Source organism: Acromyrmex echinatior, chromosome 16 (assembly GCF_024713525.1).
Source record: "Acromyrmex echinatior isolate Ae372 chromosome 16, ASM2471352v2, whole genome shotgun sequence".
Taxonomy (NCBI): Eukaryota; Metazoa; Arthropoda; class Insecta; order Hymenoptera; family Formicidae; genus Acromyrmex; species Acromyrmex echinatior.
The window spans coordinates 7,542,805-7,569,726 of NC_141867.1; the positions used below are offsets into that span (position 1 = coordinate 7,542,805).

Consider the following 26,922-nt stretch of genomic DNA (forward strand, 5'->3'; position numbering starts at 1 on the left):
ATAAATCAGGACTGTTATTATTACAAAAATTTTTCTGCTTATTTATCATCACGCGGATACTACGACTCACCTCGTTCGCTGTTATCGTTAATATTCTGTCGAGATCCTCGACCAGTTCGACAAATGTCGGTCGTTCACTAGGCTGATAACTCCAACAGTCTCTCATGAGCATGTATCTATAAGCAAGAAATCGAGATAAAATATAAAGATGAATCGTATATCGAGAATGCATTATGTAGTCACATCGCTCATAAAGGCGTGCCTTACATTTCGATCGAGCAGCATGGCGGTTTCTCCATTCGATGACCCGTTCTAAGCAGCTGGAATAATTTCTCCACCGACGGAACGGATGGGTAAGGCGTGCCGCCCAGGGTCATGATTTCCCACAACAGGATCCCGTACGACCATCTAGAAGAAATCACAAATAAAATATGTTAAGACTAGAAGTACCAACGTTTCCTACTCATTAAAAAGATCGAGCGAATAAATTACTAAAAAGTGAAAGTTAAAAACGTGATGAAAAACCAAATATTTTATCAGTGTAAAGGTCATAATTATTAAAAAGTCGTAACATTTCAGAAATCACCTTTTTACACAAAAAATATAATATCAATCCATTGTATAAAGTAGAAATGATTATTAATCGCTCAGCAAATCAAGTATTAAAAGATTTAAAAAACGCGGAAAAATGTGGAGTAAGCCGGAATAATTGGATAAATTTTTTTCTATTAAATGAAAAAATTATTATTCCTGGATACTCACACGTCGGATTGAGTGGTGTAAACACGATGAAAGAGAGCCTCTGGGGCCATCCACTTCACCGGCAACCGTCCATCCGTTTTCTTCCTATAGTAGTCGTTGGAATGAAGGTCTCTGGCGAGACCAAAGTCAGCGATCTTCAACACATATTCATCGCTGACGAGGACGTTCCTAGCCGCTAAATCTCTGTGTATACATCTCTTACTAGACAGGTACTCCATCCCACGCGCCACTTGGTACGCAAACGAGACCAGATCTTTTTGCGTGAGGGTCTTCCGCTCCTTCAACTCCTGTCCGATAGCCGGTTCGTATCCCAAAGAGGGCCTGTGCTCTCGGAGGAAGTCTCGTAGATTGCCGTGAGGAGCAAACTCCACTATGACGTATAGAGGACCGTTCTGAGAACAGGCACCCAGTAGATTGATGATGTTCACGTGCTTGCCAATTATCTTCATCACTTCCATCTCCGAAACTAAATCCACCATGTCGGTATCTGTGTGGCCCTCTGAGAACAAAAATATACAGTAGAAAACATTTTGTATTTGTGGTAAAATCTGTTAAAATTATTATGTTAAATTTTTAATATATCCGAGTGTTATGTGAATATCTTAATGTATTAAATTAATATTTAATATTTCTTAGTGTTAAAATGACACAATTTATAAATAAGTAAACAAATAATATAATAACTTACTATTTCAAAACGTAAATTTTAAAATGAAATGAATAAAATGTGTTAATTTAACATATTATAAATATTAATTTTACTAAAGGAATACGCTTTCACAATTTGTGCTAATTTTTACATAATTCTGTTACTTCCTAATATTCATCTTGTTAAATTAACACAAAAATTTGTTGAATTTTTTGGAACACAAATTTTTCATCTATGTATAGACGTGTACAAAATATAAGATATACATATATATATATATATACTTGTACATGTCTACATATAGATACAAAATTTATATGTTCATACACACAAGAAGGTATCACAAGTATACACAAGTCTTCCAGATATCGTGGTTGGCAGGTTGTATGTTTTTATTTGCTCACCTTTCAACATTTTTACCGCTACGACGTTGGGTATTCCGGGTTTACCGATGTTTATCTCAGCCCTGACAACCTTGCCGAAGGCTCCTTCACCCAGCGTATTGCCAAGCGTGAGATATTCCCTCGGTACTTCCCAACCGTTATCCAGCGGTATCTCGTACTCGAACACGTTGTCGTTAGTATTATCATCGGTGACAACGGTGGACTTTTGTTTCTCGATCTTTACTACCGGCATCAACAGTTCCTCCTCGTTCTGCGCGTTCACCAATTTCTGCTTCTCCACGATTACCTTCTTGGTCCATTGCGTCACGACCGCCGCACGCGCTGTTTCTATCGCAAGCAGCTTCTTCATCTTCTCGCGTTTCAATCGATGGAAAATGTATATCACAACGACGACACCCACGGCGAAGAACACACACAGAATTGCCGCCAGAATGTTTATTAAGATATGCGGCTTTGCAGCTAACGGTACTTTCTGTTCGTCCAGCGCTGAAAAATTTTACAATAATGTAACTTATTTAGCATTTGTATTCCATTGAAAAATACTTCGTTCGTATGAATGAAAATGCTCAATGATTTTAAGTGAAATTGGATTATATACTCACTTTCGACTACACGTAGATAAGCGCTGCTAAATGTTTCTCCTAAAGTATTCTGGGCAATACATGTGTACCATCCCTCATCCTTTTCAGTAACGTTGTATAACTTTAACTCTTCCGGATCTTCTGCATTCGTTCCTACCTATATTGAATAAAAGGCCATTAATCGTGCGCTCGATATCGCTAGAATCTATCGAATACATCATACAACAAGATTTATACTAATACGTAAACGCAAGTTTAAAAGAAAATGTTAAGTTATGTCTATTTTTTGACTAAAATAAAAAAATCTCTTCCGAAAAGAATACTTTATGGCGATACATTAATCGATTTTGCTTAAGTAGCCTTTTATATGATACATAATTTGTATATCTCGGAACTTTTTCATTTTAGTTGAAAAACAGTCCTAACTCATTTTCCTTTGCTTCTTTGGTAAACATTAAGGTAGAACAGAGACATTTTAATTAAGGACATTTGTAAGATTTCAAAGCAATGAAGCGATTGAAAGCGATTAAAAAAAACCACCTTGACCTCCACCCGTAAGCTTTGATTGGTCATGTTGACGGTGTCGAGAGAAGTATGGTAACCGTGATACCATTCGAGATGACGATGTGCATCGGATAAAACCCGGCAGATCATACTAGTGTTGCCTCCTATAAGCACCGTGGTATTTCGTGGTGCGATCGTCAGGATCGGTCGATGCGGTACAGTCTCTACAGAGAAAAAGAAACCCAACCACCGTTTAAACCAATATTTAGCTAGAATTAGTTGTACATGGAGAAGATGAAGCAAGAAATATAGAAATAGAAAATTCGGCTGTTATATTCAAGTCACCTGAAATGTTATTATTTTTATACTATAATAAGTAAATATAAAAATAAAAAACTGTGTGAAAATGAAAAACGGTTTGTAATACAGAAAAAAACAAAGGAACCAGATTTGCTAAATTTGCTAAAATGTAGATAAATTTATTATTTACATATAAAATAAAATAAATCATTGTAATATGCTGTAACATTCGTTAAAGTTTTCGTTTAATTCTTTGTTTAGGGTGTCATCCTGTTTTGATTTCTATGTATGAAATAGACTAGAATAAAATAAAGTAAAAAGTAAAGAATTATAAGAATAATAAGATCCTAAGAATAATAAGAAAACCCATAACCGTGAAGATACTTCCCAAACGACGTGTGCTGTAAAATGAAATAATCAAGTTTTGTTAATCACAATTAGGACAGAAAGTCTTCGTCGCTCAAAAATCTGTAAAAATTTTATGGCATTTGATATTTTGAAAAAAAATTTTGAGAATAAATAATTAGTTCACCCTACACCATTGATAGCACAGTAACAGTAACACGGACCATTACATTAATTAATGAAATGAAGTTTTTAGAATACAAAATACTAAGATGTAAACAAAAAAAGTCAGGACCCAGGACCCTCCACCACCATCATCGCGATAAATGGCGGATGTACCTGTAGCACAGTCCCATTAGGTGGTGAATCCTCTTGATCACCAGGATTTTTGGCGACTTTAATCCACTGTATAAACGGTTCGAGATCGGAGACAATGGGGCATCTGAAGATCGCGGTACTGTTAACCAGAGCGGTCACGTTCTTCGGAAAGTCCTCGTTGATGTATGGCTTATGCGGGAAACGCTCTGTGATTTCGTTAGTAGATCTTTAGTTCGCATACGACGAATCGTGTGTTCAACGAGGATGTGACGCAAAATTGTTTTATGCGCAAGAAAGCGGAGTCCATGGAAAATCATAGCATCTATACTCACCGATAATGTCGACCTTGAAGGTATAGTTGATGCATCCCAGATAATTGCACACGATGCACGTGTAATTGCCGCTATCCTTGGTAACGAGATCCTCCAATCTCAGGGTCCACTTGGTTTTGCTCACGGAACCAATATCCCGTTTTGGTTCCTCATTGTTCTTCAACCACGTGATGTTTGGCCTAGGATTGCCCACGCTCGGACATTTTAATCGCATCATGCTTCCGGCGGGTTTCACTACCAATGTGTGCATCTCGTCGGTCTTGTTAAAGGAAGGCGGACTCTCCGGAATCTTCTGGTTGTGATCGTCCTCCGTGTAGCTCTCGCTCTTCTCGTCTAGGTCTACGTCTAACTTTTCGCTGTCCAAGTGTAACGATCGTGTCTCGGGCAAGTCTGCAGAAGAGATTATTGCTTAGATTATCGTACAGCGCACGTATTTGATATCATGATTCAATTCGACAGTTAATGCCCTGTTTAATCCAGGAACAGTTATTTAGTTTTGTGTAAATAATTACTTAGGGTGATTTTTACACTTCAATTAAAAGTTATAGTTATCAATTATATGTGTCGTGTAATATTGATTGACACAACATGTGTACGATTTATTAAAATTAGAAATTATTATATATTGACTGAGAGAAAAATGTTCGATTATAATTTCTAATTATTTTCAATATTAACTACTTATTTTTTATATAGAACTATAAATATGATTGTTATTATTAACATTACAGCAGTAGTAATTATAAAAATTCAACATTTTTCTTTTAATATAGATTTACTAAACATATGGTATGAATTCTCAATCAATAAAAAATCTATTGTGTACTGAAAAAATAAGATTAACTGCCGCAGCAAATTAGATAATAAAATATGGCTTAACATTTTTAATTGGCCGCAACAGCCAATTTTTCGTTGCGATAGCCTAACCGCAATATCAGTATTATAGAATTTTGATAAGCTAACGCAATTAAAAATTGCAATTAAAAATGCTATGCCATATTCAGCCAATCTTTTCCTTCAGTGTGACTGAGTTTTATTTTCTTGCCGCTGAGATATAAAAATTATCCGGGGTGATTATTCACAGGTTAATTGAGATTCGTGAGTGAGAGTTGTCGGATAACTCACTTCTAGTTTCCATCTCGAGATCATTATCCCCGTCTTCCGATCTGAGAATATTCATCGCGCTCTTGTCTTCGCCTTCGTTCTGAAAGCCGTCGTTCTGCAAGTTCTCGACGCGTATGGTCACGTTTCTCCAATAGATAGTTTCGTTCGATTCCAATTTACAGCTGTAGACGCCAGTATCCTCCATCTCAACGAATTTGAACTTCAATAACTGCTTGTTTATACGGATTCTGCTCGTCGATTTATGCAAGGCTTCATCGTCCTTATACCATGTCGTCTTGGAGTTAAAGTTTTGCTGGCAACGCAGATTGAGTTTCTCGCCCACGGATACCACAACGTCAGGATTAATTGCATCTGCAAGGTAAACATTCTGTATTTTATTATGCATCGTATGAATATACTATGCCGACGAATACACGTTCAATCTGTATCCCTCGGGTACATCGCAATGTACAGCGTGATGCGATGTTAACGATAAGGCAAAGAGAACGGTAAGTTATTCCGCCTTTCTTTGTATGCGATTTCCGCGAAGTGAAACTCGCGATTTATTCTTCAGATTGTTTTGAATCGTTACTGAACGAGCCTTTAAAGTCAATTGGTGTCTCTGCTTCCTACGCGAGAAAAATAAACGCGATTCGTCACGGCGCTGTTTAAATAAAAGTAATAAATATGTGGAATGTTTCTAAAGTTCTATGCTATAAGACTCTTTTATTAACTTATCACACTTATTTACTGTCTTAGGTTATTGTGAAAAAAATTTGAGATATTTTTTATCCGTCTATTTAACTCGAGCGATTCCAAAAGCTTTCTTCGAAAATCAATCGCGGAATCGCTAAAAGAAAAATTAGATTATAATAATTGCATTTTTATAGTAACAATAACTATCATTAAGTCATTTAATTATATGTGTTTGTTGATAGAAACATACATATAGTTATTATTATCAACATTACAGCAGTAATAATTAATCACAAATACCAACAATTTTTCTCTCAATTGAAAAAATACAATAATTTTAATACGATAAAATGAGTCTAGTAATATAAAGTCTAATAATATTTAGCTTGAAATAATATCATAATATTCTATTATTAAATTGGTGATCAATCAAGATTCATATGCTGATAGGCATCTTATATAAATGATGCTATTACATCTTATATCAAGAGACTCATTACTAAAAATATATATATTCATTAAATATTAAGTTGCATCTTATAAATAATTTCAACTTGGTCATTAGTATATTCGCTCGTTTTCTGTTGCATCGTCTATCACATCAATTCGGCTCGTCGACGCGATCTATAATAATCGCCGTCGCGTCGCGAGAATTTGCGGAAGTCAGACAGGGATGTTCCGCGTCTAACGGGAGAGAAAGAGCAAAAGATAGCAAAACGAGAGACACGAGGCTTGGCTCTTGAGTCTGTCCGGTCTGCCTATCCCGCGATATTCGCGTCGGTTTGATCAAGGAAACTCATTTTCCTGCGCGAATTCATTCATGAGGCCGACCGGCCGGACCTCGGAGTGTCGCCATTTGGAAGACAGCCAGAAGTGAATCGCGACACTGTCCCTTCTGATGTTCCATCTGGAGCCTTTCCCTCCGACCCCGGAATGCGTCGTACACTATTTTTAGAGCTATCCCTCTCCCCCCCCCCCCCCGCGAACTTCTCTCACTGCGACTCTTCCTCGTGAATCGTCCTGTGTGATTACGATTGCTAATAGCATCGCAAAGTGCGTCTTCATCATCGTTACGGGATAGTTCTAAGATAGCAATATTGAAATTCGACCTTTAACTACCAATCGTTCATTGTATCAAATCTTTCAACATCCATCAAAGTCTACTCTTAATATAAATAAGGATCAATGCGATATTAATTTTCAATTTTTATTATTAGTTTTGATTAAAAATAGATGTTTTCAAGATTAATGAGTTTCATTTTATTACCTTTTCGAAAATAAGAGTCCAGTGAATCCATGTTAGAAACATAACATTTCTTTACGACGTCAGTTAAGGATTAATACAAGATCGCATTGATTCGCATCGATCTCGTTTCGATCATAGTGATAATTAGTGAGATTTTTCTCCTTTCTATTTCAGCGGATCTGCTTCCCGAGTTATTCCAGACGCCAGGAAGACTTTAATTCAATCAAGAGCTCATGCAGAGGGTCTCGTTCTTTTCGCGAATCTTTAAACATCCTCGCGTCGAGCTCATCCTCAGGGCACAAACGATTCGTTGTATCCTGCGAAGAACTCTCGACGGAAATCGATCGAGTTTATATTGTCGCTCGTTGTCGTGGACGCTTTCGCTTCGCTCTTTTTCGGAAGACAGCAACAGATGCGAGGCACGTGTCATCGGCGGCTGCGATTTGGTATGCGAAGTTCAATATAAAACACGCACCGAGACGTAATCTGTGCAGAGTACTCCTAAAATTAATTTATTTTTATAAAAAAAATTTTGAAGTAATTTTCCATTCGTTTCCCAGTAGAATTTCAATTAATTCAATCAAACATTTTTCGAAATTAAATCGATTAGATTCTTAAGCGAAACAGTTGTGATAGCTCATCATCGAAATAATGTTATTAAATAGATAATCCTTCACGGAGAAAATTTTTTCTTAGAATTTACTCTGAAAATATGACAGTCGTGGGACAACATTGTATTTCGAAGAACTTTTTAATGTAAATCTCTGTTATTCATTAATAAAATTATACAATAAAGTATAAAGTAAGTTTGATCAATTTTACTGAAATGCATGGTAAAAATCTTTAAAATGTTGTATTGTATCACAACTACCATATTTTCAGGATAAATTTTAAAAGAAAATTCTCTCCGAATTGAATATGTATTTTTACATAATAAAATTTAAAATTAAAATTTTACATAATTTTAAATTTTACATAATAAAATTTAAAATTAACTGCATAATTAAAAATCAATTTTTGAAATTTTATTTGCAACCAGATGGAAAAATGGTTATATAAGATGAATCATAAAAAATTAAAATAAAATTAATTATGCAGTTATTATTAGGATATATTTTAATGTTTAACTTATATCTAATCAATACATTCTTCTTGCATATTATATCAAATATCTGGATATTTGATATAAAAGTAAAAAGAACTAATGGGAGTCATCGCAGTAATTAGTGCACAAATTTCTTAAATGAATACAATTTTTACTAAACAATTACATAAAAATTACGCAAACATTACATTTAACGTAATCAACATGAAAAATCATCAAAAAGTGACTTTTACTAATCATTTTCCAGTTATTTAATATAATTTTTTTGTTTACTAGCTAAATTATTTTTAAGTTCAAACATTCCGCTTTGCGGAATAATAAACCACGCCGATTTGTGACTTCGACCGATAGTTAAACTGGGGATCGATTCCTCTCGCAACCGGCCATCTGCCTCGACGCCAGACGCCAGGAATAGCTTTAAACGTTTCAAGAGCTTCGCGTCACTTTTGCCGATGTTGTTCTCTCTTTCTAGAGACCTCCGGTCTTTCCTTGCCACAAGCTTTCGGTCGCTGCACGTTTTGGATATTTATACAAATTTACTCGCGTGCGTGACGAAGAACGCAGGTAGATTACGTCGCGTAAAAGAATTTTTCCAAAGAAGAAAAAGAATACTGGCGAATCCAACGTGCTTGCAATTCTTTCAGTAAATTCCTCGACAAGTCGGCGAGAATTTTGTTTGCCGCGTCGCAACATCCAGAAATATGACTGTTTGCGATGCAAATAAAGAGTTCCCAGCATACAAAGAAAATAACAAGTTAATTTTGTCAGCAAATGAAAAAATTTTGACCATAAACGAGACTTATTTTCACAAAAAGAAATAACTTCTAGCTCTTAATATTAAAAATAAAACTAGTATTGTAATATAAAGAAAAATCATTGAGAGTAACATTGCAGTTATTATTAGTGTATATTTTAATGTTTAATTTATATCTAATCAATACATTCTTCTTATATATTATATCAAATATCCCGATACTTATAAAAGTAAAAAGTGCAACTAATGGGAATTGCTGCAGTAATTAGTGCGCAAATTTCTTCAAACGAATATAATTTTTACTAAATAATTACACAAAAATTACGCGAACACATTTAACGCAATCAACATTTCAGCCCACACTTTTGATCTTCTTCAATAACTTCAATAAATAACGGTCAATATAATGACATAAATTATTTCTATTTTGATTTTAATATCGAGTGCATCTTGTTCGAGACCATTATAACCATTAACGTCGCGCAAGACGGAAACTCCTGGTTTATCAACGTCAGCAACCGTTTATTTACCCGTGTCGTGCCTGAAATGCAAGCATTTTTACCCCGACACATCGCACTGTCTTCGACATATACAACGCTTTCCCTTCGCTGTGGATAATGATAGTTGTAACGGCAGCGTTAGAAAAATTATCTCTATCCCATCGTTTTTCAAAATGTCCCTTGGTTTCCTCGCACATTACGTCTTCGTGAAGAGCACTGTATAATCTTTCAATAACACAAACCCGATCTTTTCATAGGCTGTCTTATAACGTTTTTCACTAGCAGAACTGGTGTTCAATGCACATTAAAGCTGTTGCACACTAACACTCAAAAAAGTGATCTTGCAGTTCCAGCGAAAATTATCTAAGAATGAAAAGTAGATAAATTTCTAGCAAATACTGCGATATTGGATATATATTGCCTCATAATCATATAGATGACAGAGATAGAATTTAGACTTGTGCTATAAATTCTACGATACATAATTTTCTATCAGACACAAAAAAAAACAGCTATAATTCTAGCTGGATCAGCAGAATATTTTTTTGCGTGTAACCTAATTTGAATGTAAAAGTGAGATATCGCAATTAATAAAATACTCAATGTATATTTTATCATAAATAACATGTATTGAGGATTTTGTGATTTAATTCGTTTCTATGTTTTCATTAAACGTACGTCTTTACGTCGATTTGTGTACAATGCAGCTTTAAAGTGCACTGAGTACAAACCAGCTCTGCTAGTGAAAAACGCTATTAGACTCTCTTCTCTCTTTTCTTTTTCAATCAGGACGATCAGGACGATCTCGGTGCATCTCGCTGTTACAGCACGTGCCGCTCGTAAATCGCTATCAAAGTTTCCGCGCAAACGGAGGCGCGGTTACCGGTTTTTCGAGTGCCGGATGGCTTCATAAATCACTGCTGTTTCCTTGCGTGCACGCGACTAGGAATAAAATCACTCCGATACGGGATAAATAATGTTTTGCTGCAGATACTATCTGTAACACGGGTTTTTTCCAACCGTTAGATATAAAACTAGTAGTGTTATCAGATACGAAAAGACGCATTCGTTGCGTTACGTCTTATTTACACACGTCCAATACGTCTCGAAAGACCAATCGGACAAGATACGATAAATAGGTCTCCATACGGAAAAGATCGTTTTACCAATCGACTCTTCGCGTGAATTTCTTCATTCGTGAACCACAGATTCGGAGAGCATTAAATGTGTGTTGGCGATACGATTGCCTCGTTCAGACAGACAAGACGAGGTCGACTAGTAAGATGGATTACATCGCTCCCGACGAGTCGTGCCAAAAATGTTTGTACATGATTAGAACTGGTCTCGCCGATCTCCACGATTTATGTGAACTCACAAATTAATCCACACTAGGTTACAGAAATTCAAAAGGAGCACTGGATCTTTATATATATTATCTCTTTTACGTTCGGAGCTTTCTACGATCGTCTTGCATGATTATCAGACTAAATCGTTTTGCATCGTTCGTTCGTTTCAGACGAAACAGATCTCTCGCTTCTGGCTATTTCGAGATGAAATAGCCAGAAGTCATCGAGATATAAGACGCTGATAGGGATATCATGCGTGGACAGTGATTTATGTTCTTTTAATTGTTCATTGTTTCTTTGCTTTCACAGAAACAAATCAGTCGTTGAGCGAGCATTGTTAGTATAATCTTCGCACTTAAATATGCACTGGAAAAATAATCCCGTTGCATTAATCAGAATTTTGATAGATTCAACCTTAAAGGTATAAATCGGATACTTATCTACATGGACAAGTATTCTATGCTAAAAATTAACTAGAGATAAACGTGAAAATAATTTTGTTGGACCATCAAAATAATTATAAGTAACGTTAAACTGATCGCTTTAAAAAGAATGAAAATCTGCCTTGTGAAAATCTCTCTTGAACAAGAATGGTCGCAATTTCACTCTTTTTTTTCAAGACAGACTAAATCTTCAGTCTCTTCGAGAGTGAGATTTCATTCCACGAGATTTAGAGAGGATGAGAGCTTCGCAGAGCTTTTCTCAAAATTAGCAAGATAAATATTTGACTCGAGATTTTTTCGACGAATTTTTTCAGACCCTAAACGTGTCTGTGAAGAAAAACGACTCGACGCGATACAGCGCGAGCAAACAAACGGTTTGCAAAACCAAACAGCGTTGAAGACTTAGCAGAAGCTAAGCACGCCGGATTATATGGATCACTGTGATTAATCGGCAACGTAAAACGGCGCGAATCCTAAACGACGATAGAAATCACGACTGCCGGTTAGTGTCGGAGTCTATTCTCTAGAAGTAGCTGCACTGGTTGCCGAGGAAATAAAAAAAAATCGACAGGCGAGAAAGATCTCTCGACCTCGAAGAAGTGCCCCGCGGTGTCGGATTACGATCGTCCCACGCTTTCGGCTTTTAGCATCTTCATTCGTAGACGAGGGAGAAGGAGAAGAGGTCTCTTTCATGCCGCCGATGTTAGCGGTCGATCTTACGCGAGATGATGATTCGACAAAAAGGAAAAACTCTAGACACGATAATTCCATCTTGTGCGAACGGAATACAGCACGGAAATGTTAAAACGCCAACCACTTGTTTCTTCATTACACAAGACACTTCCTTTTTATTCATAGAGTGTTCATCTATCCCGCAACGATGTCGTTTCTTCGTGGAAATCCGTCGACGCGTACAAAGTTTTCCTGATTGAAATGTGTTTCACGACGATTCCTTAATGGACGGTGATGTTTTTTTCTGTCGTCGACAACGATATTTTACGATAGGAACGAGAATCGTCGATCCAGTTACCTTGTTTCTATTCTGTAGCGCGTGTCTGACGGCTAAAGTCTCTCGTTGGGTTTTATTTGGACCTTTCTCTGCCCAGAGGAAGATAAAACGAGCGTTCGTCGGGGATGGACGTCTTCTTTCGACAAAAGACTCGATATATGATAATTCGAGATAACAAACGATCCGTAGCGAACCGAGAGCGAGCGAGATGAGTCGCGCAGGATCGAAAAGAATCCTGTTATATACGTTTTAACGCATCGTCCATTCGCGTTAAGATATCACAAAATACCGCAGGCCACTAGGATAGAGACCTGCCAACGCGAGACTGGCCCGACGATCTAATTAAGATTCCGTTTCGCCCTGGAAGTAGTCCTTTCATAATGGAGCGAACGGGGGTAAAAAGGAGATTCATGGAGCGGGAGACAGAGAGCAGATAGAAACGTCGGAATTCTTGACAGGTCGACAGTCTGAAACCATCTCGCCAGGTACGCACGTATCTATATCCGCATAATTACACCTCGAAACGGATCATCCGACTTCTCGGGAGAAATCGAGAGGAAGCGCACTCGTTATCTTAACGAATCGAGCTTCTTTCATGCTCCGTTCGAGATTGAATCGCTGACAGGAGGACAGAGAATCGTGCGGTGAGTTTCTTCAGTATCGATTTTTCGAGGATCTCCTAGGCTGCGTTTAGAAACATTAATCTATCGTTTTATCCTTGTTGTTCCACCCAACGTTAAACAATAATAAGATAAGATGATACCCTGGGATACCCGGGTGGCGTTTCCGAACGTCAGCCCTGAACGAACCATCGACATATAATACTGGATGTGGCGAAATGTCTTTGATCTTTCGTCTTGACGGATCTAGAAAGAGAAAGGTAAAATGTTTGGATATGGAACTCTTTCTACTATTGTCCTATTGGTCGAACTCTCTTCCTACACTGAAAAAAAAGATTGGCTGCGACAAATTAGTAAAATATGACATAGCATTTTTAATTGGCTGTAGCAGCCAATCTTTATTTTTCAGGGTATTATCGTCCTATTGGTTGCTACTACTCAAACATCGTTCTATCTCTTTCTAGGTCTGTCAAGACTAGATTTCGATGCTATGCTTCGTCCAGTATTATATGTCGATGGGCACAGGTCCAGCGGAAAATCGGAGTGACGCTCGATCAACTGGCAAGACCAGTCGAAAGACCAGTCGAGATCTCTTTGCGAAATCTCCTTCTCGGTTCACCCTCTCCTCTCCGGCTATCTCTCGCTCATCCAACCCCCGCCCTCCTTTCTGCCCCTTCTACGATAAATCGCGCTGCCATCTCTTTCATTGTCCAATTGGTAATATCAGCCGCTATTACGCTGTTGAATACATTTAATAGACAAAAGATTGGCAGTGGCTCTCATCGCTCCCGCCTTTGGATTTAGTCCGAGAAAATGGCGTTTCGTATCCGCCATCGCCCGGGAGAGTATCGTTGCTGGCGATTCGGTAATAGCGGCCTCCGCAGCCCGGCTCGGCATTCAATGACCGGGCAATTGGACAATTGAGCTCAATCATAATAACGCTCATACGCATATCGTGCCACACAGAGACGTGTCGTTTCGCCCGTTCACCGCGACGGTATATTTATTTATTTACCGAAATATTAATCCGCATTAATTCCGGGGCGGAATATATGTCGAGCACGTCGAAAATAATCGGGGATCCCGGGAGTCTACGGGAGTTCAGGCGGAGTATTATGAATCTCCCTCCGTTTTCGCCCACCTCCACACATTTAGGTGGCCGTGTCGCGTCGCGACGAAACGAGACCCCGTTTACGTGTCTCGTTGCGCGTTTACGCACGTGGCCTCCGTCGCCGAAATTCCAACGAAACTCGCTACTTTCGAGCACGCACCAACTACGGAATATAGTGGAAATCACACCAGCGCGAGTACAAAGCCATGTCTGTTCGCCAGATGTGGTGCCGGTTGAAAATTTCGACTACGCCTTCCTCCTTTTCACCGGAGCAGCATTAGAACTTTCGTCGTGTGTTCGACGTTTTCAAATCGACCTTTCCATTGTTTAGAGCAATAAACGAGTGCCCACGCACCGTTTTCGCATACCGTTCCGTGAATACATCGCGATGTTACGTAATAATTTCAAGATCAGCGTCACAATGACAACTTCAAAATATGTGTATTTGTTGCGTTGATTTTAATGATGGAAGGTTTAGACGTAATTAAATGAAATCGGCGACCAATCCCTTTGCGTGTAGTCAAAGAAAAATGTAGCAACTATGAAGGTGAATTATACAAGTTTTATATGTAAAATTAATATATATATATATATATATATATATACACACACACTGCCATCGAAAAGTTTTCATGGAACTTAAAATTGCATAATAGATGGTTCAGGTCATCGTAAGTCGTAAAAAATCATCGCAGACAAAAAATAAAAAAGCTGTCAAAAGAATGCTAAAGTATAAGTTTCAAGCTTTAAGATATTTTTTTATTTTTTTGTCTGCGATGATTTTTTACTGTGATTTTTTACGGTGATCTGATATTATACAATTTTAAGTTATATATCCGGAAACTTTTCGACAGCAATACATAATATAAACTATTTTATGATTATTGCAACTATATATATATATATATATATATAAACTTTTTTATATTTTACATAATTGCTATTATAAAAATTATAGATATTGTTATATAAAAACAGTTGCAATCACTGTAATTTAACTTTCATTTGTAATTATTTCTTGGATCAACCGCAAGCATATTTGACAGAAATAGACATATAGTTATTATTAACATTAGTAGTAATAACCATAATTATGATAATTACAGTCACGAATATCAAAATCTCTCACTGTCTCTCGCGAAGATAAACGATCTCTGCGTCTACTTACGCCATCGATAATTATAACCACGTGGAACATAATTATATCGTCGCGCTGACGCTAATTAATTACCATGTTCCGTTACCGGTTTTGCGGTTTACAATTTAGGAAACCAAGTAAATAATCGTAGTACCACGCTTTCCTTGAATGTGGGTGCAACTAAGTGCCAGCGGTTTACGATTTAAATAGCGGCGATATCTATACACGTGGCGTTTCCCGACGAAGTTTCCCAAGAATGCAAGCGCCGATAATTAAATCGTAGCTACGAAGTCTATAGGAGTAACGTGACTGGAAATAAACCAGGATTATGAGCATCACATTTGAAAGTCTGACAGAGAGTCAACGTTTCTCGGTACAGATTTCACAAATTCCACCACGCGGCGCGAATAATTCTTCCGTATTATTAACACGGATCATAACGTCGTGCCAATTTCTTGTAACGTTTCTTGAACAGAGACGTAAAAAGTTGAATTATTTTCGCCCAGCCGGAGTCGATATAAGTCGCTGAATAATTGGTCCTTGAATCGTAAATATTTCATCTAGACTTTTCTCAAGCCGTTCCTTCTTCTTCAAGTCGTTCCTTTTTCGTTCGCACTTCCGCTTTCGCTCCTTCGCTTTCACTAGCTTCCTCATCGGACTCGCATCGCTTCTTCCTTCGCGCTATTTTTCACGTCACGTGATTCGCACTAGCCATGCTTCGTCCCGCTTGTTCCTTTTTCAATACGAAAATATCCGCAGAACGGAATGACGTACGTTGCAGACTTCCTTTACAAATTTTTGCTTCACGACGACCGCGTACCAGACGCGTCTCGTAGCGCTCACTTTAATTTGACTCACGATTTTAGAGAACGAATTCGGTGAAAGAATTTACCGCGAAATTACGACAAGATGATAATAAAATTTCATTACATAATAATTTCGGCTTTCTATTGAAATTTCCACACATCGTCTTTAAACATAACGTTTACGGGATTTCTATCGTACACAAAGCTTTCATCTCCCTTTGCAAATATTCCTAGAAAACGTCTCGAGATCGCTTCTGTGAATTAAACGCTCTCGAAATATAATTCGACTACTGTATTAATAAGCACGTATTAATCATGGATTATTTATGTACTATCGCATGCAACTTAAACTTTACGATTCATATTTATATTTCACTTTTATCGATAAGCGTACTTGTCGATAAGAGCGAGGTGTAAAAGTAAGATGAACCTATATCTTTCTGCGTAAAGTTCGAACATATAAATATTTAAAGGTGCTAGACCGTTATTATTAAATGAATAATTATGCGATTCTCTTGCAAGAAATACATATAAAAGTTATTTTTCCTCACCTAGTCGAATGTAAGGCTTCTTTCCTTGTGTAAATCCAACGGACAGGATAGTGAGGATCCCGAAGATTACGCAGATCCTCGCCATTTCGACTCGCTCGACACCGGACATACGCAGTTAGTGTAATCGTGGCATGGGTGACTTCCTGAAACAGAAACCGTGAAAAGTTTATTTATCTTTCCTTCTGTACGCGGCGCACCGGGATAAAATAGCTCATGGACGGAAAATATCTTTCAACGACTTCTTCGCGAGCAACGAGAGCAGTTGCAACTTCATCTTGATCGCAACCACTGTGCAGAAATGATGAGAAAGGGAAAGAAAGGGAAGGGTAATTATGTAACAAATATAAAAAGTATTTATGCAGAAGAGATTTTTATTAATAATATAAATACCTCATTGGTAGAGAAAATAAATATTAAATCACAATTTTATTAATAATGAATACGTTCTGTACTAATACGACAAAAAAGTTTCGAAAATTACTTAATCATATTTATAATCTTAGAAGTTACTGACTATTTTACGAATATTTTATATGTATCTGAATAATACAGTTTTTCATTTTTGCTTATTATTAACCCTTAATCTTGTCGCTATGAATATTGCATCTAATTGTAAGTTTTAAATTTGAAGCATTCTCTTTGAATAAATAGAATGCAAATAAATTTCAATCTTAAGGAGAGATTGATAGAGAAAGGTTCAAAGTTTATTTTATCAACAGATTAAAAATCTTATGATATCAATCGTGATTGTATAATCGTCTAAAAATTTATGCTTCTGGACTAAACCATCCCCGTTGCTACACTCGAGGATTAAGATAATATATTTTAATTATTACGTCTTTTTAGGTGAAATAATTTTAAGAAATATACAATCTATTTTATTCTTTGTTAATTAATGTTTACTTTCTAAGAATAAGATTTGTTAAAAAAGATATCTTTTTTATACAAATATTTCTTGCACTCACTGTATGTAAATGGTAAAAAGAAAGAACAACACTGAGAGAAAGAAATATTCAGTAGTCAAAACAAACTCGTAATTATGTCGACATTAATAATAGATGAGCAAAACGCTCATTTCCTTCCCTTCTTTTCTTCGACTGTCCGACCTCGTCGTATTTTTTCTCTTTTCGCGAGGAGAGTCTCTCCTCATTTGGCGGATGGCCAGACCCCGAAAACGCGATGCACTCACCGAGGACACGTCGACTAACAGTTTTAGACACGAACACGTTGAAATACGGCCCTGAGAGTACCAGCATGCAAGTCAAGTTTTACGCACGTGCTTCCCGTTCAGGAATGACGACGTTCTTCGTTTTTAATATGACTTGAAGTCATTGTCAGAAATCCATATATGTATACCTTGGATATCGATATTCGTGAGTTTGATAGCAGAGAAATGATAGCGCGAGAAATGGAATCTCATTAGAAAGTTTTTATTTATTACAATACGTTTATTTTGTTACAATACTGTTTATTCAGATACGTTATCTTTTTCTTTACAATTGTAATAATTAAGAAAAAAGTAATGACTTTAGCGTTCACCGTATCTCGATCCACGTTATTACGAAAACTCTCTATTGACTAAGGATGTCCTGGATCGTAAAATTATCGGATACCGGATATCGGATATCCGGACAGAATGTAACATCAGATATCTGGTCGGATATAAGAAGGCAATTTCTTTGAGTCGGATATCTAACCGAATTCCGAGAAAGTGTCTTCTAAAAAAAAGGCTTATAGAAAAAAAGATTGTATTATATATTATTATATATTTTTATAATTTTGTAATAATATATAAGATATTATAGCATTATGAATATGCATACTTATTTCTAGAACATTTGTATAAAAAAAAATCAACAATTTAATGATATCAAATTTCAACCGGATATATTCCCGAATAGTAATGATATCCGACTAGATCCGGTCAGATACCTAGTAAAAAAGTGACGGATAATACCGGATACCGGATACTTTCCGAATATCCGATGCATCCCTATCATCAACCTTTAATAACCTCAATGAAAACGCATAGTATACTAAAAAAAGTGTTTGATACATGGTAAAATATTATTGTTAGGAATTCCGTTTTTATAATTTTTACTATAATATTAGTATAAATAATTATAATATATTTTTAGTTTTACCAAAGAAAATATATGACACCTAAAAGATTATAAATTAGAAAATAAGTATTAAATTATGGTAATTGCAACTTTTTCTCTCAATATAAGATCGGATATATACTTACATTTAAAAGTAATATATACAATTTATACGGAAACAGCGTGGCACGAACGAAAGGAGAATTATTACAAGGAACGATCGAAAGTAAGCAGAACTGATAACTGAAGATACGAGGCTTCGATATATATATTATTTTTTTGAAAACTCTCGAGACGACAATGTCAATGCTCGATTACAGTCAGCTGTTGTTTTGTTGATACATTTGGAGTATTATTACAAATCAATATTATTCGATCGTTTCTCTTATCAAATCTACGTTATTTGACGATAAATCCTAATGAGTATGATTAGCTCTATATAACTTGTGTGCACTGAGAGAAAAATTGTTTATCAATTTTATTGTCAATTTTCCTAAGTATTCAATAATTTAGATAGACACAGATCTAAAAAGAATTTTGTTAGATACTACCAAAGTTATTTTCAGGTCTGTATTTAATTAAATTTTTGAATACTTCAGCAAAATCATTCTCTCCATGTATAATTATAGTTTTAATTATTGTAGTATTAGTAATAATAACTATATGTATAGTTTTATTAACTAATATATATACAACCGAAAATGATTATAATTATAGTTATGATAATCATAAAAATTGGGTTCACGGAAAAAATTTTCTCTTAAAATTTATTCTTATAATATGGTAGTTGTAGTCTAATATTTTTAAGATTTTTACCATGCATTTAAAATTAATCAAATTTATTTTGTTGTACTTTATTGTAGTTTTATTAATAAATGAGAGAGATATAAAATTTTTCAAAATACAATGCGTTGTCTCACGATTATCATATTTTCGGAGTAAACTCTAAGAAAAAATTCTCTCCGTGTTGAAATTACCATAAAAAAAAATTATTTAAATGACTATATATAATTATATTTATTTAAAATTACTTTTCATAATAATTGAGTATAATTTGACATTATAAATTTAAGATGGTTTTTTAGTAAAGTGCTGAAAATTTTTGGGATGTCTCACCAGGGCCCACCCAAAATTACAAAGGTCTGTATAATTTAAATCTGGATAAAATATTAAAACTACGCGTATATCTTAATGAAATATTATGGAACATACGATAGTCAAGAACTGCATCTTCATCGAACGAAAATAAGATGAGATTATGTTTACTTTTCAAAGTGAAATTTATATGCAAGTTTATGCACGTAAATATCTTTCCAAAATGGCCATTGATCTATTATTTTTTTGACCATTAAAATCAATTTAATTTTTTAAACTGTTATAATCTTGTTTTTTCTTTAGAAGAATTTTGCAAACACGTTCATTTCGATACTTCAACTTCATTATATAAAAAAATTAGATTTTTCTATGAACTCGATTTACTAAAAAACTATCTCAATAATGAAGCGTTTGAATTTGAAACAATCGGCTATTGACCAACTTTTACATATTATTTTCGACATATCCGATCTCGAGTATCTTGTAAAAGTAACTTCATGATCGATGTTTTCCTCAGGACATTCTACATATGCGTTTGTTTTGCCGTGCTGCCATTAATGACTGTTGAAAAGGTCGAGAGTACGTCTTCGAAGTGGATTGTTTTCTTTGAAATATCCTAACGACTACGTGAACACATTTCTCCTTAGAGGCTCGGTTTGAAAAATACAGGTTTGTAAGTTCGGAAGACATAAAAAATGACAAATCCGGCGAACGACGATTAATATCCGACCCTTCCTCAGGGGGTCGAAGAATCTCACGGGTTCTCGATGTCTGGGACGTTCCTCGCTGGATCGAGGCGTCACCTGTTGCGTCGATGAAAAAGAAAAATACGCACATCCTCGCTGTTGTTGAAGTCCATTGGTGTCTGATCTCTCTAGAAGAATCACAGTCGTGAGAAGGTTTTCCCTCAGCATCCCCGAGGCAGGCCAGAAAAAGGATCGTAACGAGAGAAGGCATATCGACGCAAGCGAAACTGAAGAGAAATCGTAGATCTTTTGAAAGACAATATTACAGAAATAATTTGATAGTTTGCAAAGGAAAGGCAAAAATCTGGAGAGCACATTACTGTAGCAAAAGAACATATGATTTTCAGGCAGAAAAATATCCTGAAATAAATAATTATATTGTATCGTACTTAATAATTTATTTTGATAATTTATGTACGCGTTTTATTTTGCGGAAAGCAAAAGCAAGTATTTATTTCAATTTATTCGTATTTCGTGTGTATTTCACTCGCTGGCACTCGCTCGAAAATAAATTACGAAGGATATTCATATTTAGAGAAATTTCATATTTTAGTCGCGTTAATAATTCGCCGATTTTAGATACGCGTGGGTCGTGGAATTTCGAGCGAAGCGCAAATAGTCGGCGTAAAGCAACCCAAAGGGCCGCACATTAGTTTATAAATAACTGGTCGAATGCATAGGACGAAATGCAGAACTGTTCTCGGTAATGCATGTAATAATTAAAGCGAGTATTCCTCCGAATCTGGTTAGATACGCGTGCATGTTAGGCACACATGCTTGTTTTATGTTATCGTATACGTTATACGTTAACATAACACGCCGGATTCAGTAGAATGCTTGCTTAATAATTAAATTGCGTGACGATCCTAATTTATAAATTCTAATTTGTATGCAGAACGCAAGGCACGAAGTCTCTATTAGCTGTTTTACGATCGTATTTGTGGTTAACGCTGCTAATGAAAAAAATATTCTGATTATATCAGTGAGACGTAACATGGAATAACAGAACGCATTTTAGTGAGGTAATTTATAAAAGAATTTTGATTCGTTTATTTTCTAACTTGTTTAATCAACCAGATTTATAATTTATGCATGTAATCAGACTTTTTTCCAACGTAAGGATCTTGATTACAGATTTTCATCGTCAAGGAACGTCACTACGATCGTGAACGAGGAGACAGCTCGGATATTTGCGAATATATTCATAGCACAAATTTGACATTACGCAAAGTTTAGTGTTCGATAAAAGAGAGCGTAATGTAAACACCGATATTTCTTTCGCATTTAATTAGCGCGATGTATTTGCGTTCGAATATATTGGAGACTCGCTATAAATTCGTGCCCATTTCCTTAACGGCGAGGCATAAATGTGGCGTTTAAATTATTAATAGTCTTTATCTTACCAATTTTATCTCAATCGATGATAAAAATACTATTCCAGTATATATAACACGCCGCTGTCGAATCAGAGCAACGATAAATATTCCCTTAAAACTGCACTAATATTTTATAAGTGAAAGAATCTTTAGCATCTTTAGCATCTGATTAATTCAGAAGATAACATTTCCGGTTTGTTTTATTATCACGCGATTATTACATTTATGACTTCGTTCTAGAGAGAATTTAAATGTATAAGATCAATCGTATATGGAAAGATAATAAGATTTTACTGAAGTATCTAAAAATTTAGTTAGATTACGGATCTGAAAATAATTTTATTGAATTATAAAATATAATTTTGTATTATACAGGAATTTTTTTCTCAAGCATGATAAGCAATGCTGTAAAAAGTTTTAACAAATTAATTCTAGCAATTAGTTTGAACGTCCTACATAATTATATTATGATCCAACAAATTATTATATTTTCAGATCTATGTCTGATTTTAAATATTTTAACAAAATCATCCTCTGTGTATTTATTATTTTTTTCAAATATATTCAATAACCTTCAAGAATTTACGTGATCGGTTTGAACTACACGAAGATATTCTTAAGACATAAAGCTATTGTAATGAATATGCTTTTCTCGTTGCTCCAAATTGAATTAAATAGCGATAATAAAATTCTTCCGTCCATGTATTTTGTACAAATCAGAAAATTGCAATTCTCGGAAGTTGGAATTTTATGAGATATTTTATCGAGATTTCGTTCGAGATTTCCGCCGACTTTCGATTATAAATAAATGTTCCGTGCACAAGAGAATATTTCCAGTTTCATTACTGTGAACTTTGCAGTCAACGACCACAGAAAGTACGAAATTTCATGAGAGAAATATAGTAATTTTGAATGCGCGATTGCGTTCAAAATCGTGCGTTATTAAAACGTCTTGGCAAGATATAATGTACAAATTAGATGACAGCTGTGTTTTCGTAAATTGTTTTATCTCAATAAATACATGTGTGTATATCACTGTTATTTTAAGATATTTTCATAATTTTATCTTCATAATTAAATATATTTAGATCGGTAAAAACACAAATTCAAGTTTCTATATCGTAGAAATATTTAACATTACACACTAGGAGTAGGTAGGAGTACTTAAAAATATCACACAAATCGGTTTACAAAAACTATCATAAAATAACGTGTGAACGTTGGTGCCAGTAAACATTTGTTCTTTATGAAACGGCACGCGAACGCAGGCTATCATAAATCGACCCGAGAACGGCCGAATGGAATCTATCTTATTGATCTCTCTCTCTCTCTCTCTTTTTCTCTATTTCTACTGTACTTCATAAAAAATAATAGGCTTCGACCGAAAGTTAGATCTTAGAACAAGCGTGTCTGGTTCTCGTCGAAATCGTAACGAAAACCATGCCCACGTTTTCTCGCCTCGTACTTATCGACACGCTCATATTATACACGCATACATGCACACTACGCTTCTTTCTTTCTATAATTTAAAGCACGATCCATCGAACGCCTGAAATTTTCCCGACAAAGACGATTCCATCAGCGGGAATGTAAATCTGGCATCAAAACAAAACTCGTGCACTCGCTAAACCCGTCTAGTATTTTAAAGAGATCATTCATGAAATGGGATTGTAATAAAGGCGATTGGAATAATGCACAGTGTCAACTTCGATTTCTGTAGTTTTATTTAAGAGAGATTGCTTTCAGAGAGAGATATTCATGATAGAGTTAATAATTTATAATTGGTATATAATTTTTTTCACATAAACCAAATAAGTATAAACAGTTAAGTTTTCAGAAAACAAAATATTTCTCATCTTCAAATAGTCCATCATATAAAAATGAATACATAGAAACAAAGATTTTAGTTAATAGTTTAAGGATTCATTAAAAAAATAAAAAATCTCTGGACTTGTTTGATTCCTGTAAAATTTTTTATTTAGTAGATATTATATATTTTATTAAATAAAAAATTTTGCAAGAATCAAACATTTATTCCATAATATTTTTACTTATCTATTTTTATAATATTAATAACGATTAAGGAAATATAATTTAAAATATAAAGCAAATAATTTTTTCATATTTTATTTATAAAATTTTACAAGCAGTTCTTAATAAAAATATTCTTGCAAATATTGAATTCTTAATTATATTTTTCTGTTTGATTTTTAAAACATAATTGTTCAAGATATAACATTATACAATATATAGTTACGTCTTATTACAATAAAAAAAAATGTTCTCATTGTCAGTGTATACGTTCAGAAAAGATAAATGATAGAACAATTTAAGAAATTGATAACAAAACATTAAAAATTAGCATCTCATCTTCATTCATGTATTCTTCCTCTTTGCATCTTCAATTAGTTGCTAAGTGTCGCGTTTAACTATCGTCAAAATTTCTGTATGAAATGAAACGATGTAAAACATGGGTTAAACTTTCGGAAGAAAGTGGCGACGAGTTTTTAAATTATATCTTTCGACACCGCGAGGTGTCCTGGACCTACGTTACGATAATTACGAGTGGCCAAATCCCGTCGGGTCTGCGTGATGAAAACAGGTTGGAGCAATTTCATTCAATTTGTCGAGGGTCGTGGAACACTCCCTCGTAGGAATATCGTAGATCTTGCCGAGATTTCCGTTGATAATCATAGGACGGCTACGAACGAGGAAAAAAGGGGATCGTCGCGGCACTTAAACATCCATGCATAAATCAAGGTGTACTTCCTGGCTCCTTCAGGAGTATTCAAGAAGCGTGCTTTAAGATAGGCTCATATTACATTTTTTTCTTCTATGAACTCTCGAATATTTAAGTAAATGCGATGCTAATATTATTTTACACGATTTTGATATTATTTTAATTGAAACGGGACATAATTTACAGCGGTATACCTCGAGGAAGAAAGAGACAGGTAAAGTCGTAAATAAATTCGGCAAAGTAACCCTGGAGATAAAGGAGAATGAAAGTATGGAACTATGGAAATTTATGAACGGCAATTGTGATAGAAACACAATTTTGTCGGCTCGAAATGGCGCCTAATCGAATGCACCTTGATATCTTCGCCGTTAAAAAGCTCGTTCAACTGTCGCTGAACGAAGCGGCGGTGCGGATCAAAGACGAGAAGAAGATGGAGACAGAAAAGGTGCATTAAGGAGGAGGATCACGAGAAGAGTACAGGGAGATACTAAAGGAAGGTTTCGAAGAGATCCGTTTTTCTGGAAGCACCTCTTTCTCGTGACATAAATCGTGGACGATAAAAATCATAAAACGGAGTAAACTATAAATCGGAAGTACGTATTAATACAAAAAAAATATCGTGTAAAAATATCAAGTGCCATGAGTAAAAGATATGTGAATAATGTGCTGTTTACATTCGTATTTTTAGTCTCTCTTTCATTTAAACTCATTATCAGTTTTATTCTCTTGATTTACCTCACTCTTAATCAGTAGATAACTTATGGCTCGTCGTATCGTCGAATTTCCAGGTTACTTTATTAGTGTAAGATACTATTATTGTTATAATAAGTATACTAGCTATTTCATAAAGTGAAATATAAAGAAAGCTTTCCAGCAAGAGACACAAATTGATACAAAAGTCATCCTGTTCTTGTTCAATAATCAGTAAAAAATAAAGAATAATTCTTATGTCGATTTGTGCCTCTTCTGGAAAGCTTTCTATATCAACTCTATTAATCGTGATTAATTAGTTAGTTGTAAATTGATCCGTGCACGTATATATGTAGATATATCAAAGTTAAAGTTATTAAAATTTAAAATTGATAATTAAACTATTAGGTGTTGGAATTAATTCGTAGCGTTTTACAAGTGATGGGAAGTACTTTCATTAATGTATTTTTTAATGCTCATGTGAAATAAATAACATTCTTTCATTAAAAAACGCTACGAATTAATTCCAACACCTAATATATTTATCATAATATTACAATCATAATTTTTAACACCCGGAAAACAGTTTATCATAATATTAAAACTATAATATTTATATAACACTTGACAGAAATCATTGATTATCCGGACAATTAGTTTTATAACTGCATATCTGTGTACTGATAATATAACGATAACGATAACTATCATTAAGAGTTACAGAATATAAAATCTGATCCGAACAAATTTAAAATAAACTTTTAGCTTATCCTTATAATTCTTTATTCACGTTCATATATTTGTTTACATTCATTCGCGCGAACCGGAAATGGATTGTTTCGGAAACAAGTTTCATGAGTGGGTTAAGATATTATCCGTACACGGAGAGGGTGTCGACCCCCAAAAAATAAGCCGCTTAGAAAGCATATCCGTTTTAGCCCTATGGGGTCGTGAGAAGAATTAATAACTTCGACAATCAGATCGTAACATACACGTGGGTGGCTTTACTTGTACTATAGGATTTCATGAACACTAAACTTTTTACTATTTTGCTCGAATGACAATTTGCTCGCGAAATATTAAAAGATTCCATAATGAGATTTCTTTTCTTCCTTTTTTCTAAATTTTAAATCACGTGAAATAAAATTGCCTTGAGTTCATTTAAAAAACGTCGATTTGAGACATGCACTAAATAGATTGAAGTTGTTTCATTAAATTTTAAAAGAAATTATTCTAATCGAAATATCGAAACTTCAAAAGTTTATTTGATAAAAACAACATTGATCATTAAAGTATGGCATGTTGTAAGAGTTTAAATCTCACTATTTCAAGAAATTTGTGAAGTAAAAAAATGGATAATTTTTTAGGGCTATATAATAGGGCTATAAGTTACATGACTGTTTTTATGTTGTATTAATCAATAAAATGAATACACATTTCATATTATTTTTCGTTTTAGTTATAAAATAAATCTTTTTTTTCAGAAACAGAATTTATAATATAATTTTATATATGTATATATAATATATATATATATATATATATATAT

The 26,922-nt window shown here is 34.9% G+C and overlaps 1 protein-coding gene and 1 long non-coding RNA gene across 4 annotated transcripts in view; one reads left to right on the forward strand and one right to left on the reverse strand.

Annotated features, from left to right (window-relative positions):
• The window catches only part of LOC105147047 (fibroblast growth factor receptor homolog 1), a 53,090-nt gene that overhangs the window by 1,856 nt on the left and 24,312 nt on the right, over positions 1-26,922 (reverse strand). Inside the window, exons 2-10 of one of the 2 annotated variants that reach the window (XM_011057773.2) lie at positions 16,625-16,767; positions 5,321-5,671; positions 4,196-4,585; positions 3,885-4,069; positions 2,418-2,553; positions 1,816-2,301; positions 763-1,261; positions 268-408; positions 71-176 (exon numbers count right to left, since the gene is read on the reverse strand). In XM_011057773.2, the coding sequence (XP_011056075.2) occupies positions 71-176; positions 268-408; positions 763-1,261; positions 1,816-2,301; positions 2,418-2,553; positions 3,885-4,069; positions 4,196-4,585; positions 5,321-5,671; positions 16,625-16,733 (2,403 nt within the window). In that variant the 5' untranslated portion in view covers positions 16,734-16,767. Of the gene's footprint in view, positions 1-70; positions 177-267; positions 409-762; positions 1,262-1,815; positions 2,302-2,417; positions 2,554-2,936; positions 3,125-3,884; positions 4,070-4,195; positions 4,586-5,320; positions 5,672-16,624; positions 16,768-26,922 lie in introns of both variants that reach the window. The other variant, XM_011057770.2, reaches the window with a different exon arrangement.
• Positions 5,589-26,865, forward strand: LOC105147045 (uncharacterized). Of its 2 annotated transcripts, XR_015547817.1 has the most exons (6): positions 5,589-5,678; positions 7,416-7,687; positions 20,339-20,490; positions 20,562-21,270; positions 21,463-21,589; positions 21,702-26,865. It is a non-coding gene; the product is annotated as an uncharacterized LOC105147045 (long non-coding RNA). The 2 variants fall into 2 exon arrangements; XR_846256.2 differs by lacking the exons at positions 5,589-5,678; positions 7,416-7,687 and adding an exon at positions 18,873-19,866 and having other exon boundaries at positions 20,339-21,270.